This window comes from Mastomys coucha, unplaced genomic scaffold, assembly GCF_008632895.1.
Source record: "Mastomys coucha isolate ucsf_1 unplaced genomic scaffold, UCSF_Mcou_1 pScaffold17, whole genome shotgun sequence".
NCBI classification, from domain to species: domain Eukaryota; kingdom Metazoa; phylum Chordata; class Mammalia; order Rodentia; family Muridae; genus Mastomys; species Mastomys coucha.
This window is the reverse complement of record NW_022196899.1, coordinates 25,747,269-25,761,027: the sequence shown is the minus strand read 5'-3', so window position 1 is coordinate 25,761,027 and position 13,759 is coordinate 25,747,269. Positions and strand designations below refer to the sequence as shown.

The window sequence follows — 13,759 nt, the reverse complement described above, 5'->3', positions numbered from 1 at the left end:
GAGGCAACAGGGGTTTGTTTTTGTTTGTTTTTTTGTTTTTTGGAGGGGAAACTGGGAATGGAGAAATCTGCATGTAAATAAAGAAAATATCTAAAATTAAAAAAAAAAGAAAAGAAAATACTAGTAGTGATGTATTATTTTGAAATATACAGTTAATATGTTTGGAGATATTTGAAATTTATACTGAGAAAAATGTATGCATTTTCAGTATTGCACCTACATAACACTGTTAAATTGATTGTTGTTTTATATCAAACAACTTTTATAGTACTCATTTTTATTGTTATAATATTTTATAAATTTTAAGGAATATGACAAAAAAGATATTGTAGGTATTGAAGAGGGGGTCTCTGGGAGGAGTTGGGGTACAAAAGGGAAACAAGAATGTGTTTTAATTCTATTTACTTAAAATATGTTTTTAAATGTTAACAAATTCGATAAATTAAAATCATGTAACTTTTCTCATCATAATGCAATAAAAGTTAAAAATAAAAAAATGCAAAAAAAAAAAAAAAAAAAAAAAAAAAAAAAAAAAAAAAAAAAAAAAAAAAAAAAAAAAAAAGAAAGAAAGAAGTGAAGGAATCAAACAAAACCATCCAGGATCTGGAAATGGAAGTAGAAACAATTAAGAAATCACAAAGAGAGACAACTCTGGAAATTGAAAACCTAGGAAAGAAGTTAGGAGCCATAGATGCAAGCATCACCAACAGAATACCAAACCTAAAGATAATAGGTATAGAAGAGAGTGAAGACCTCCAACTTAAAGGGCAAGTAAATATCTTCAACAAAATTATAGAAGAAAACTTCCCTAACTTAAAAAAAGAAAGCCCATGAACATACAAGAAGATGCCTACAGAATTCCAAATAGTTTGGACCAGAAAAGAAATTTCTCCTGTCACATAATAATCAAAACACCAAATGCACAAAACAAAGAAAGAATTTTAAAAGCAGTGAGGGAAAAGGGTCAAGTAACATATAAAGGTAGGCCTATCAGAATTACACCAGACTTCTCACCAGAGACTGTGAAAGCTAGAAGATACTGGGCTGATGTCATATAGACCCTAAGAGAACACAGATTCCAGCCAAACTCTCAATTACCATAGATGGAGAAAAACAAATTTATACAATATGTTTCCACAAATTCAGCCCTTCAAAAGGTAATAAATGGAAAACTCCAACACAAAGAGGGAAAATGCATTCTAGAAAAAGCAAGAAAGAAATCTTTCAACAAAACTAAAAAAGATAGCCACATGAACAGAATTCTAACTCTAACAACAAAAATAAGAGGAAGCAACAATTACTTTTCCTTAATATCTCTTAACATCAATGGACTTAATTCCCCAATAAGAAGACATAGACTAACAGACTGGCTATGTAAACAGGACCCAACATTTTGTTGCATACAGGAAACCCATGTCAGTGACAGAGATAGATACTACCTGTAGTGGCTATTCCTGGTTGTCAACTTGACTATATCTGAAATGAACTACAATCCAGAATTAGAAGGATCACCTGGCCCTAATCTGGAGGCTGAGAGATACAAGTTTCCAACATGAATCTTGGCATGGAGATCTTGAGGTATAGTGGCTATGAATTCCAGAGGATTAAGATAGAAAGATCTATGAGTTCAAGATCATCTGGGATTAAAGATGTAGTGGCATAGTGGCTATGAATCCTAGAAGATTAAGACTGGAAGATCTATGAGTTCAAGCAAGGATATCTGGGATTAAAGGTGTGGTGGCAATCTGGGCCAGACCTTTTGCTGGAGACCTATATAAGGACATTGGAAGAAAGAAGGCTCTCTCTGCTTCACCTGCTTGCCTTGTGAGACTGAGCAACTGCTGGATCCTCGGACTTCCATTCACAGCTGCTGCTGACCATTGTTGGGAGTTGATTGTTGGGAGTTGGACTACAGACTGTAAGTCATCAATAAATTCCTTTATTACATAGAGACTATCATAAGTTCTATGACTCTAGAGAACCCTGAGTAATACACTACCTTAGAGTAAAAGGCTGGAAAACAATTTTCCAAGCAAATGGTCCCAAGATACAAGCTGGAGTAGCCATTCTAATATTGAATGAAATTGACTTTCAACCTAAAGTTATCAAAAAAGATAAGGAGGGTCACTTCATACTCATCAAAGATAAAATCTACCAAGATGAACTCTCAGTTCTGAACCTCTATGCTCCAAATGCAAGGACATCTACATTCAAAAAAGAAACTTTACTAAAGCTCAAAGCACACATTGCACTGCATACAATAATAGTGAGAGATTTCAACACCTTACTCTCTGCAATGGACAGATCATGGAAATAGAAACTATACAGAGACACAGTGAAGCTAACAAAGGTTATGATCCAAATGGATTTAACAGATACCTACAGAACATTTCATCCTAACACAAAAGGATATACCTTCTTCTCAGCCCTTCATGGTACCTTCTCCAAAATTCACCATATAATTGGTCACAAAACAGGCCTCAACAGATACAAGAAGATTGAAACAATTCCTTGCATCCTATCAGATCACCACAGACTAAGGCTGTTCTTCAATAACAATATAAGCAATAGAAAGCCTACATTCATGTGGAAGCTTAACAACACTCTACTCAACGGTCACTTGGTCAAGGATTAAATAAAGAAAAAAATTAAAGATGTTTTAGAGTTTAATGAAAATGAAGCCACAACATACCTAAACTTGTGGGACACAATGAAAGCAGTCCTAAGAGGAAAACTCATAGCTCTGAGTGCCTCCAAATAGAAACTGGAGAGAGCATACACCAGCAATTTGACAACACATCTGAAAGCTCTAGAACAAAAGAAGCAAATTCACCCAAAGGAGTAGATGGCAGGAAATAATCAAACTCAGGGCTAAAATCAACCAAATAGAAACAAAAAGAACTATATAGTCAACCAAACCAGGAGTTGGTTCTTTGAGAAAATCAACAAGATAGATAAGCCCTTAGACAGACTAGAGGGCACAGAGACAGAATCTTAATTAACAAAATCACAAATGAAAAGGGAGATATAACAACAGAAACTGAGGAAATCCAAAAAATCATGAGATCCTACTACAAAAACCTATACTCAATAAAACTGGAAAACCTGGATGAAATGGACAATTTTCTAGACAGATACCAGTTACCAAAGTTAAATCAAGATCAGATAAAGGATCCAAACAGTACTATATCTCTTAACTAAATAGAAACAGTCATTAATAGTCTCTCAACCAAGAAAAGCCCAGGACCAGATGGGTTTAGTGCAGAGTTTTATCAGACCTTCAAAGAAGACTTAATACCAAAATTCCTCAAACTATTACACAAAATTGAAACAGAAGGTACTCTACCCAATTCATTCTATGAAGCCACAATTACTCTTATACCTAAACCAAACAAAGACCTAATAAGGAAAGAAAACTTCAGACCCTTATAAATATCAATGCAAAAATATTCAATAAAATCCTTGCAAACCCAACCCAAGGACACATCAAAAAAAATCATCCATCATAATCAACTAGGCTTCATCCAAGGGATGCAGGGATGGTTCAGTATATGGAAATCCATCAACATAACCCACTATATAGGCAAACTCAAAGAAAAAAACCCATATGATCATTTTATTAGATTCTGAGAACGCATTTGACAAATTTGATAAAAGTCTTGGAAAGATCAGGAATTCAAGTCCCATACCTAAACATAGTAAAAGCAATATACAGCAAACCAGTAGCCAACATCAAACTAAATGGAGAGAAACTTGAAGCAATCCCACTAAAATCAGGGACTAGACAAGACTGCCCACTCTCTCCCTACCTATTCAATATTGTACTTGAAGTCCTAGCCAGAGCAGTTAGACAAAAAAAGGAGATCAAAAGGATACAAATTGGAAAGGAGGAAGTCAGATTATCACTATTTGCAGATGATATGATAGTATACTTAAGTGATCCTCAAATTTCCACCAGAGAACTAAACCTGATAAACAACTTTAGCAAAGTAGCTGGATATGAAATTAACTCAAGCAAATCAGTGGCCTTCCTCTACACAAAGGATAAACAAGCTGAGAAAGAAATTAGGGAAACAACACTCTTCACAATAGTCACAAATAATATAAAATACCTTGATGTGACTCTAACTAAGCAAGTGAAAGATCTGTATGACAAGATTTCAAGTCTCTGAAGAAAGAAATCAAAGATCTCAGAAGATGGAATGATCTTCCATGCTCATGGATTGGCAGGATTAATATAGTAAAAATCGCCATCTTGCAAAAGCAATCTACACATTCAATCCAATTCCCATCAAAATTCCAACTCAGTTCTTAACAGACATGGAAAAAGCAATTTGCAAGTTCATCTGGAACAACAAAAAACCTAGGATAGCAAAAACCATTTGCAACAATAAAAGAACCTCTGGTGGAATCACCATCCCTGACCTTAAGCTGTACTACAGACCAATTGTGATAAAAACTGCATGGTATTGGTATAGTGACAGGCAGGTGGAAAATGGAATAGAATTAAAGACCCAGAAATGAACCCACACATCTATGGTCACTTGATCTTTGACAAAGGAGTTTTTTTAACCCAGTAGAAAAAAGCATTTTCAACAAATGGTGCTGGCTCGACTGGCAGTTAGCATGTAGAAGAATAAATGCAAATCGATCCATTCCTAAATCCTTGAATAAAGCTCAAGTCCAAGTGGATCAAGGACCTCCACATAAAACCAGATACACTGAAACTAGTAGAAAAGAAAGTGGGAAGAGCCTCGAGCACATGGGCACAAGGGAAAATTTCCTGAACAGAACATCAATAGCTTATGCTCTAAGATCAAGAATTGACAAATGGGAACCAATAAAATTGCAAACCTTCTGTAAGTCAAAGGACATTGTCAATAGGACAAAACAGCAACCAACAGATTGGGAAAAGATCTTAACCAATCTTATATGTGATAGAGGGCTAATATCCAACATATACAAAGACCTCAAGAAGTTAGACTCCAGACAACCAAATAACCCTCTTAAAAATGGGGTACGAAGATAAACAGAGAATTCTCAACTGAGAAATACCGAATGGCTGAGAAGCACCTAGAGAAATGTTCAACATCCTTAGTCATCAGGGAAATGCAAATCAAAACAACCCCGAGATTCCACCTCAAACCAGTCAGAATGGCTAAGATGAAAAACTCAGGTGACAGCAGATGCTGGTGAGGTTGTGGAGAAAGAGGAATACTCCTTCATTGTTGGTAGGATTGCAAGCTGGTACAACCACTCTGGAAATCAGTTTGGTGGTTCCTCAGAACACTGGACATAGTACTACCTGAGGACCCAGCAATACCACTCTGGCATATACCCAGAAGGTGGTCCAACATGTAATAAGGACACATGCTCCGCTATGTTCTTAGCAGCCTTATTTAAAATAGCCAGGAGCTGGAAAGAGGGACCCAGATGTCCCTCAACAGAGGAATGGATACATAAAATGTGGTACGTTTACACAATGGAGTAAATTCATGAAATTCTTAGGCAAATGGATGGAACTAGAAAAATATCATCCTGAGTGAGGCAACCCAATCAGAAAAGAACACACATAGTATGCAGTCACTGATAAGTGGATATAAGCCCAGAAGATCGGAATACCCAAGATACAATCCACAAAAGACAAGAAACTCAAGAAGAAGGAAGAACACATTGTGGATACTTCAGTCCTTCTTAGAAGGGGGAACAAAATACCCATGGAAGGAGTTGCAGAGACAAAGTTTGGAGACTGAAGTAAGGACAATCCAGAGACTGACCCACCTGGGAACCATTCCCATATTCAGTCACCAAACCCAGACACTATTGTGGATGCCAACAAGTACTGGCTGACAGGAGCCTGATATAGCTGTCTCCTGAGAGGCTCTGAAAGTGTCTGACTAATATAGAAGTAGAGGTTTATAGCCATTCATTGGTCTGAGCACAGGGTCCCTAATGAAGGAGCTAGAGAAAGGACCCAAGGAGCTGAAGGATTTGCAGCCCCTTAGCATGAACAACAATATGAACTAACTAGTACCCTCAGAGCTCCCAGGGACTAATTCACCAACCAAAGAGTACACATGGTGGGACTTGTGGCCCCAGCTGCATATGTAGCAGAGGATGTCCTAGTCGGTCCTCAATGGTAGTAGAGACCCTTGGTCCTGTGAAGGTTCTATGCTCCAGTGTAGGGTAATTCCATGGCCAGGAAGAGGGAGAGGGTGAGTTGGTGAGCAGGGGGAGGAGGGAGAGAATATTTTTTTTCCTGGAGGCGAAATTGGGAAAGGGGATATAATTTGATAAGTAAATAAAGAAAATATCTAATAAAAAATTAAAGACAACAGTTAAAGTTAAAGAAATTCATAAATTGAAATTATGTATCTTTTCTCATAATAATGCAATAAAATATAAATCAATAAAAACAAACAAAAAACAAAAAATCAGATACATTATGGGAAGGGCATACATGGTAAATAAATGATTGTATGATCTAATCTATCAATCAAAAGGAGAACCATCTCACTATACTCTTTGGTAATAGGCTTCTCTTCACTCCATAATAGCAGTAGGGCCTTTGAACACTTTGTCACCTATGAGGTATCTTCCCTACTTGAAATACACTTATTTCTGATCCGTGCTCTTGTTTTGCTTCTGAATAAAGTTTCTTTGCTACTTTGCAATCTATATGAGCGTTTATTTCAATTCTTTGGATAAGAAGCCAAGACCATGGAAACAGTGGACTCAGGCTCCAAGAACTGGTAACAGAGGTAAGCAAAGACTTTAAAACAGTTGTAGAGGGCCTCGGGAGACAGCTCAGTGGGCAAAGTGAGCTGGCATGCAAGCATGAGGACTTCAGATCCCCAACACCCACGTGAAAACAGCAGAACACAGTGACTGTCATCTGTGAACCCAGTACTGTGTATGCAGTGGGCACAAGCAGAAGACTGGCTAACTAGTCTAGCCAACCATTTAACTCCAGGTTCAGTGAAACATCATATCTTAGAAACAAAGGTGGAGGGAGATTGCAGAAGACACTCAATATCAACCACTGGTCTCCACACTTGTATGTGCAACACACACACACACACACACACACACACACACACACACACACTGGGGTGTTGTATAATTTCATGAACACATTTACTCACTCTAAACCCAAAGGAGAACAGAAGTGGCTGGGTTGAGCTGCATAACCCATTCAGTTTTCGTTGTTTGACTTTGACCTCTTGTCTTTTCTTACCCTCCATTTGTTCCCTCCCCTAAGCTCGCATGTACTCCAAGGGATATGTGAACCTGCTGAGCTAACTGAGCCCTCTTGAAACTCAGCCTTCCTCTTGCCATATGCTTTGTGCCCAGATATGTAATGTTTATCACTTGAGTCAGAGTGTATTCAGTATCTACTGTGTACCAGGTACATGCAAGGCTCTGGAAATTCACTAGACAACAAAGCCAAGTCTGATTGGGTAAAGAGGATGATGAGGCTGAGAGTGGGGTTCAAGTTCTGATTGGGTGTCTTCAGGCAGAATGGAGTTAGAGAAGGAAAGGATAAGGTGGGTGTATGAGTGTGAGAGGGCATTTCTGACAGGGCACAGTCTTGTAAAGTCACTGGATGTGAGTGAGCACGCAAGAGAGATGAAGGCCACATGCTAGAGTGTCTGAAGCTCCAGCCCTGAGGTGTACATCCCCCTCCTAAAATTTAAAACATGAAATTCAGTTTTGTGGTGGTTAATCTCCACAGGATTTACACAGCCATGGAACTAAGCCTCTGGCATGTGGTGAAGGCATTCTCAGTCATAGACCAGTTGGGTGTGGGCATTTCTCAGTCATGGTTGCCTCTTCCCAAATGACTCTGGCTTGTATCAAGGTGACATAAAACTAGTGCACACAGGAGGGAAGACTCACTTTGAATGTGGCAGCAGCATCTCTGAGCCTGGGCTCCTGGGCTGAATAAGGACAAAGTAGGCCGAGCAGGAGCATTGTCTCTGCTTGCTGACTACAGGAGCAATATGACCAGCTGCCTCCTACTCCTGCTGCCATGCCCCCAACTGTGATGGGCTGTACTCTACTGTACTCTCCAACTGTGCACCAAAGTAAGCCCTGCCTTTCTTAAGTTGTCTCAGGTGTTTTGTCACAGCGATAAGGAGAGCAGCCAACATGATCCTCATTGTTCCATAAGGTCTGGCAAGAGCACCGGAGTCCAGGGAGTTACCTTTTTTCGTCATGTCTGTAAGATGAAGAGGTCCGGCCACTGGTCCATATAAACATCTTAGAGGATGTTGGTCTTGCAGCTCCTTTCCTCACTGTGGAAGTCCTGGGGGAGTGGCAGAAAGACCTGCAGAGGACACGCTGGAGTTAGTTGGGATTCTGTGTCAATGGTGACAGCTCAGAGGATCAGCTCTTTTAAACAATCCCAGGCTTTTAGACCTTGAGGGTACTGGCTCTGTGCCCTGGCAGAAACCCCACCAAAGCCTGGCCTCTCCCTTAGAAATTTGCATTCCTTCTTTTATATTAACTAACTAACTAACTAACTAACTAACTAACTAACTAACTAACTAATTTATTTTAAGTCCTGATTGCAGTTTCCTGTCCGTCCTCTCCTCCCAGTCCTCACCTTCTTCCATCCATTCCTTCTATATTTCTCTTCAGAAAAGAGGAGGCCTCCCTTGATATCAGCCAGCCTTGGCATATCAAGTTACAGTAAAATTAGGTGCATCTTCTTTTAGTGAGTCTAGACAAGGCAGCTCAGTAGGAAGAAAGGGTCCCAAAGGCAGGCAACAGAGTCAGAGATAGCCCCTGCTCCTGTTTTTAAGAGTTGTATAGAAGACCAAGCTACTGGTTTAGTCCCTAGGAGCTCTGAGGGTACTAGTTAGTTCATATTGTTGTTCCTCCTAAGGGGCTGCAAACCCTTCAGCTCCTTGGATCCTTTCTCTAGCTCCTTCATTGGGGACCCTGTGCTCAGTCCAATGGATGGTTGTGAGCCTCTACTTCTGTATTAGTCGGGCACCGGCAGAGCCTCTCAGGAGACAGCTATATCAGACTCCTGTCAGCCAACATTTTCTGGCATCCACAACAGTGTCTTTGATGATTGAATATGAGAAGGATTCCCAGGTGGAGCAGCCTCTGGTTTGTCCTTCCTTCAGTCTCTGCTCCTAAACTACCAACCAAAGTGTGTACATAGTGGGACTCATGGCTCCAGCAGCATATGTAGCAGAGGATGGCCAAGTCAGTCATCAATGGGAGGAGAGGCCTTTGGTGCTGGGAAGGTTCTATGCCCCAATGTGGAGGGCCAGGAAGTGGGAGAGGGTGGGTTGGTGAACAGGGGGAAGGGTCAGGGAACAGGGTTTTTTGGTTTGTTTGTTTTGTTTTTGTTTTCATTTTTGTTTTTTTTTTTGTTTTTGTTTTCCAGAGGGGAAACTGGGAAAGGAGATATCATATGACAAGTAAATAAAGAAAATATCTAAAAAAAAAAAAAAAAGACCAAACTACACAACCGTCACAGATGCACGGAGGCTCTCTAGTTGGCAGTTCCATCTCTGAGAGCCCTTTGGGCCCAGGTTAGTTAATTCTGTAGGGTTTTTTGTGGTGTCCTTGACCCTTCTAATGCCTACAATTCTCCCTCCCACACATTCAAATGATTTCCTGCGCTCCTGCCTGAAGTTTGGTTGAGGGTCTCTGTATCCGTTTCCATCAGTTGCTGGGTGAAGTGTCTCTGATGACAATTTGCATGCCATTTTCATAAGGCTTTGTCCTTCATAAGGCTGGGGAGCCTGCCTTTCAGAATCCTGCCTTTCTCACTGGTATCAAAATCACAACGCTTTCTTCACAACACACAGTCAGTTTGGATTCAATCTTGAGTATGATATACTTCCCCAAACTTTGGTTCAGATTTGGGTAATTTCAAAATTTTACTTCCTCTTCGTCTTCAAATTTTTCCTTACTATTTACAGATATGACATATTAGGAGTAAAATTACTTTTTTTATTTTTATTTTTCTTCATTTTGAGGCAGGATCTCTGTTTATAGCCCAGCCTTGCTTCAAACTAATGAATCTCCTGCCTCAGCATCCCAAGTACTAGGAAACTCAGCTCACCACAAAGCAGAGCTTGCCAGAGATACTGATAAAGATGTGAGCAGCCATGTGTGTCTAGTGGCTCTGGTGTTTGGGATCTGGAAAAAGGATATGGCAGCCATGTTGTGTTCCTTGGCTGGACACTTGTGAAGAGCTCCCTTGTCTCTAATCACAGCACCCAAATAGCTATGATTCAGTATTTTTTTATCTTAATGTTCTTTCTTTAAGAACAAAATTACTGTTTCTAGTTTTATTTTACTTTATTTTTTTATGTGTGAGACATATGCACATGCAGGAAGGTGCCCGGAGACCAAAAGAGGGCATCAGATCTCCTGGAGCAGGAGTTACAGGCAGTTATGAGCTGCCCTATGAGGGTGCTAGTAACCAAACTCAGGCCCTCTGCCATCTCTCCAGCCCTCTACTTAATTTTCTAGAGAGACAGAAACCCAAAATATCATAGTGATGACAGTACAACATGAAAGTTAAATGATACCTAATGTATTAATAACAAAGAAGGGTAAAAAGTGACTCCTTTAGTGTACATGATTGATAAGGACTAAGATAAAAGATGAAACAGGGTTAGTTACTGTATTTTCTATTGCATGCCTGATGCTCCATACATACTATCTACTCATAAAACATGACATCATAGACATATGTTAGGGTTATGCCATGAAAAGCACAAAAGTAGGTAATAACATAATTTCAAGACAAACAATGGCACTTCCTGCTTACGTCCTGAGCCCTACCCCTAAGCTGTGTCCCCACCTCTGGTTATATTTAGGAAAGTTAAGCTGTGCTTCCAGTCTCAGTTTGCCCTGAATTTCCATTGTCTCTGTAGAGACCCACTATTGGTTCAGGACTTCTCAAAGCTGAGTCGGTGGATCTGAGTGGGGCCCAGAACTCTGAGTCACTAGGGAGCTCTTAGGGGTGTGGCTGATACTGAAGGCAACACTTAGCAGCAAGGGCTTGGAAGAAGAGGTTGGCCTTTTTTTCTGTATGATCTTGATAAAGTCATGTGACCTTTCTAGAGCTGAGTGCTATCAACAAATCTGTTTCCAACTCTCCCTGGTATCATGGAGTTTGAGATAAATTATTTAGGATAGTTCTCAGTTCCATTTTTTTTTTGACATGCAGTACATTGAAGAATGAATCTAAGAATATGGTTGGTCACCATAGGCTGGGTTTATAGGAACAGGCCTGGAAACAGGGTTCTTCTCAATGTCCTGGGTCTGCACCAGAGAGCAAAGCCTCAGAGGTTAGTCACCAGTGCAAATGCAGAGGTCTCTCATGGTCTCCTAAGATAATGGAGGGATGTGACTCCCTGCCTGGATAGATTCCCTTCACAGTTGTAGGAAGAGCAGAAATTGAGTCCAGGCTGGGTGTGGTACACTTGCAACTCCAGCAGCAGAGGCAGGAGGATCAGGAGTGTAGAGCCATGGCACTGGAAGGTATGAAATAGAATGGGGACAAGGCCTGCTCTTAATCTGGGTAGTCTCCAGATCAGTGCGGTTTGGTGTAAGTTGAATGTGTTATATCGCAATAGGACTGATTGGCTCAAACATTTGCAAAGTTATTTCAGTGTAGACTTGTAGACTTCTTCAGCTCCTCTAGTAAGTCCCTCAAAGTGTTGATAGTATAGGGGAGACAAAGGAAAGCTGCCCAGTTTGAGCATAGGTGGATCAGGAAGCTAGTTAGAATGGCCACACCATCGATTATCGGCCAGATTTAATAGACACACTGTAGAAATCCTAAGTACTTAGAAATAATTCAAAATGAAGGGGCTGCAGTGACCTGATGTCCTCGGGGGGACTTTCTGACTGGATGTCACTGTTCAGGAAGATACCTTGGCTGTGCTGTTTAAAGTTGATGCAGAAAGAGGAAATGATGTTTATTCTAATTAACTGTCTGCAGCCCATTGGAAAAGGGCTTTCTGGCCACTTATGTTATTTCAATAAGCAGACTTAAAGTCTTCTATCCAGTTTCTTTCATGAAGACAAAGCATTATTTAAAACCTTCTAAGTTCGCCATTAACTAAAATGAAAGGCCATTTCTGCTTTTTAAAGGCCACAGTATACAGATCCTAAGGAGGTTGGGAATGATTTTTAAGCTTCAAGAAAATGCCTAGAATTCAAACTGTGTTAACAGAAGCTGCAAGATTCCCTCCCAAACAGGAGATAGCCCTTCTGAACCCCTAAGTTAAGGAGTACAGCTCTCCCCACTGAGGCAGAAACATCTCCATTGAATTGCCATTCAGGAAAAGACAGAGGAGTGTAAGAAATCTGTAAACATTTACAATTTGGAATCCCATGCTAAGCAGCTGTGCTGGACTGTAGGCCGGGGAGAATCATATCTACTGCCCTATTGAGTGACCCAGGCATGGGGACCACCCCATAGCAGTTTCAGGGCTGAAGTTGAGTATGGATTAAAACCCACAGACCTGAGAGACCTGCTTCTGACCAGGGGATGATAGCTCAGTCAGGCAAGTGCTTGCAAGCACAAGGACCTGAACATGATTTCTGCTATTCATATACAAAGCCAGGCATGGTAGTGTGTGTGTGTGTGTGTGTGTGTGTGTGTGTGTGTAATCCCAAAATTGGGGTGAGGGAGAGAGGTGATCTCTGGGACTTGCTGGCCTACTTGGCAAGTTCCAGAAAAATAAATAAATAAATAAACAAATAAATAAATAAATAAAATCCTGTCTTAAAGAACAAGGTGGATGGATCCAGAGGGTGACACCTGCAGCTGACCTGATCTCTGGTCTTACCTGCAAATGCACACACACACACACACACACACACACACACACAAACACACACACAGAGATACACACAGAAACACACACACATTCATCTATGAAGAAAAAAATATTTCCCAGCCTTCAAAGAAAGCAGAGAGTCAGCAAGAATGGGGCACTTTCCTTGTCCCAGGATTTGACTGAAGGCCTTTTCCATGTCTAAGTCCACAACCTTTTTTTCTGCCTCCTTGACTCAGCTGCTGCCATTCCTTCTGCCTCACTTCCCTATATCCCCCATTCTATAGAGCGATCTCTGATGGCCCTAAGCAGCTTCCTTGTCTTCACTCCCAGGACTAGGCAAGGCATGATGGTCCTATCTGTACACACTGTTTTCTTTGCTAGGTAGTGTGTGTCAGCATCTGCAATTGCAGGCCAGTACCTGATGCACCAAGTGAACAGTTGGCTGTAAATGCCTCTGCTACTTAGATAGCATAAGAGACCACCAGAAACTGTGATGGTTACCTTGGCTTTGGCCACATGTGCTGACACTGTACAGCTGGCATATCCTCAATCTTTTCCTTAGCTTAGGCTGTCCTGCATCTTTTTATTTATTTAGTTGCCTGTCTGTCTGTCTATCTATCTATCTATCTATCTATCTATCTATCTATCTATCTATCTATCTATCTGTCTATCATCTATGTATGTATGTATGTATGTATCTATCTATCATCTATGTATGTATGTATGTATGTATGTATCTATCTATCTATCTATCTATCTATCTATCTATGTATGTATCGATCTATGTATCTATCTATGTATCTATGTATCTATGTATCTATCTATGTATCTATCTATGTATCTATGTATCTATCTATGTATCTATGTATCTATCTATGTATCTATCTATGTATCTATGTATCTATCTATGTATCATCTATCAATCTATCATCTAT

At 40.2% G+C, this 13,759-nt stretch overlaps 1 protein-coding gene across 7 annotated transcripts in view; it reads right to left on the bottom strand.

The window, feature by feature from the left end:
• The window catches only part of Kcnmb2 (potassium calcium-activated channel subfamily M regulatory beta subunit 2), a 315,499-nt gene that overhangs the window by 43,007 nt on the left and 258,733 nt on the right, over positions 1-13,759 (bottom strand). For all 7 annotated transcript variants that reach the window (XM_031376555.1, XM_031376556.1, XM_031376554.1 and 4 more), the window contains one exon: positions 8,207-8,329. In XM_031376555.1, the coding sequence (XP_031232415.1) occupies positions 8,207-8,262 (56 nt within the window). In that variant the 5' untranslated portion in view covers positions 8,263-8,329. The remainder of the gene's footprint in view (positions 1-8,206; positions 8,330-13,759) is intronic.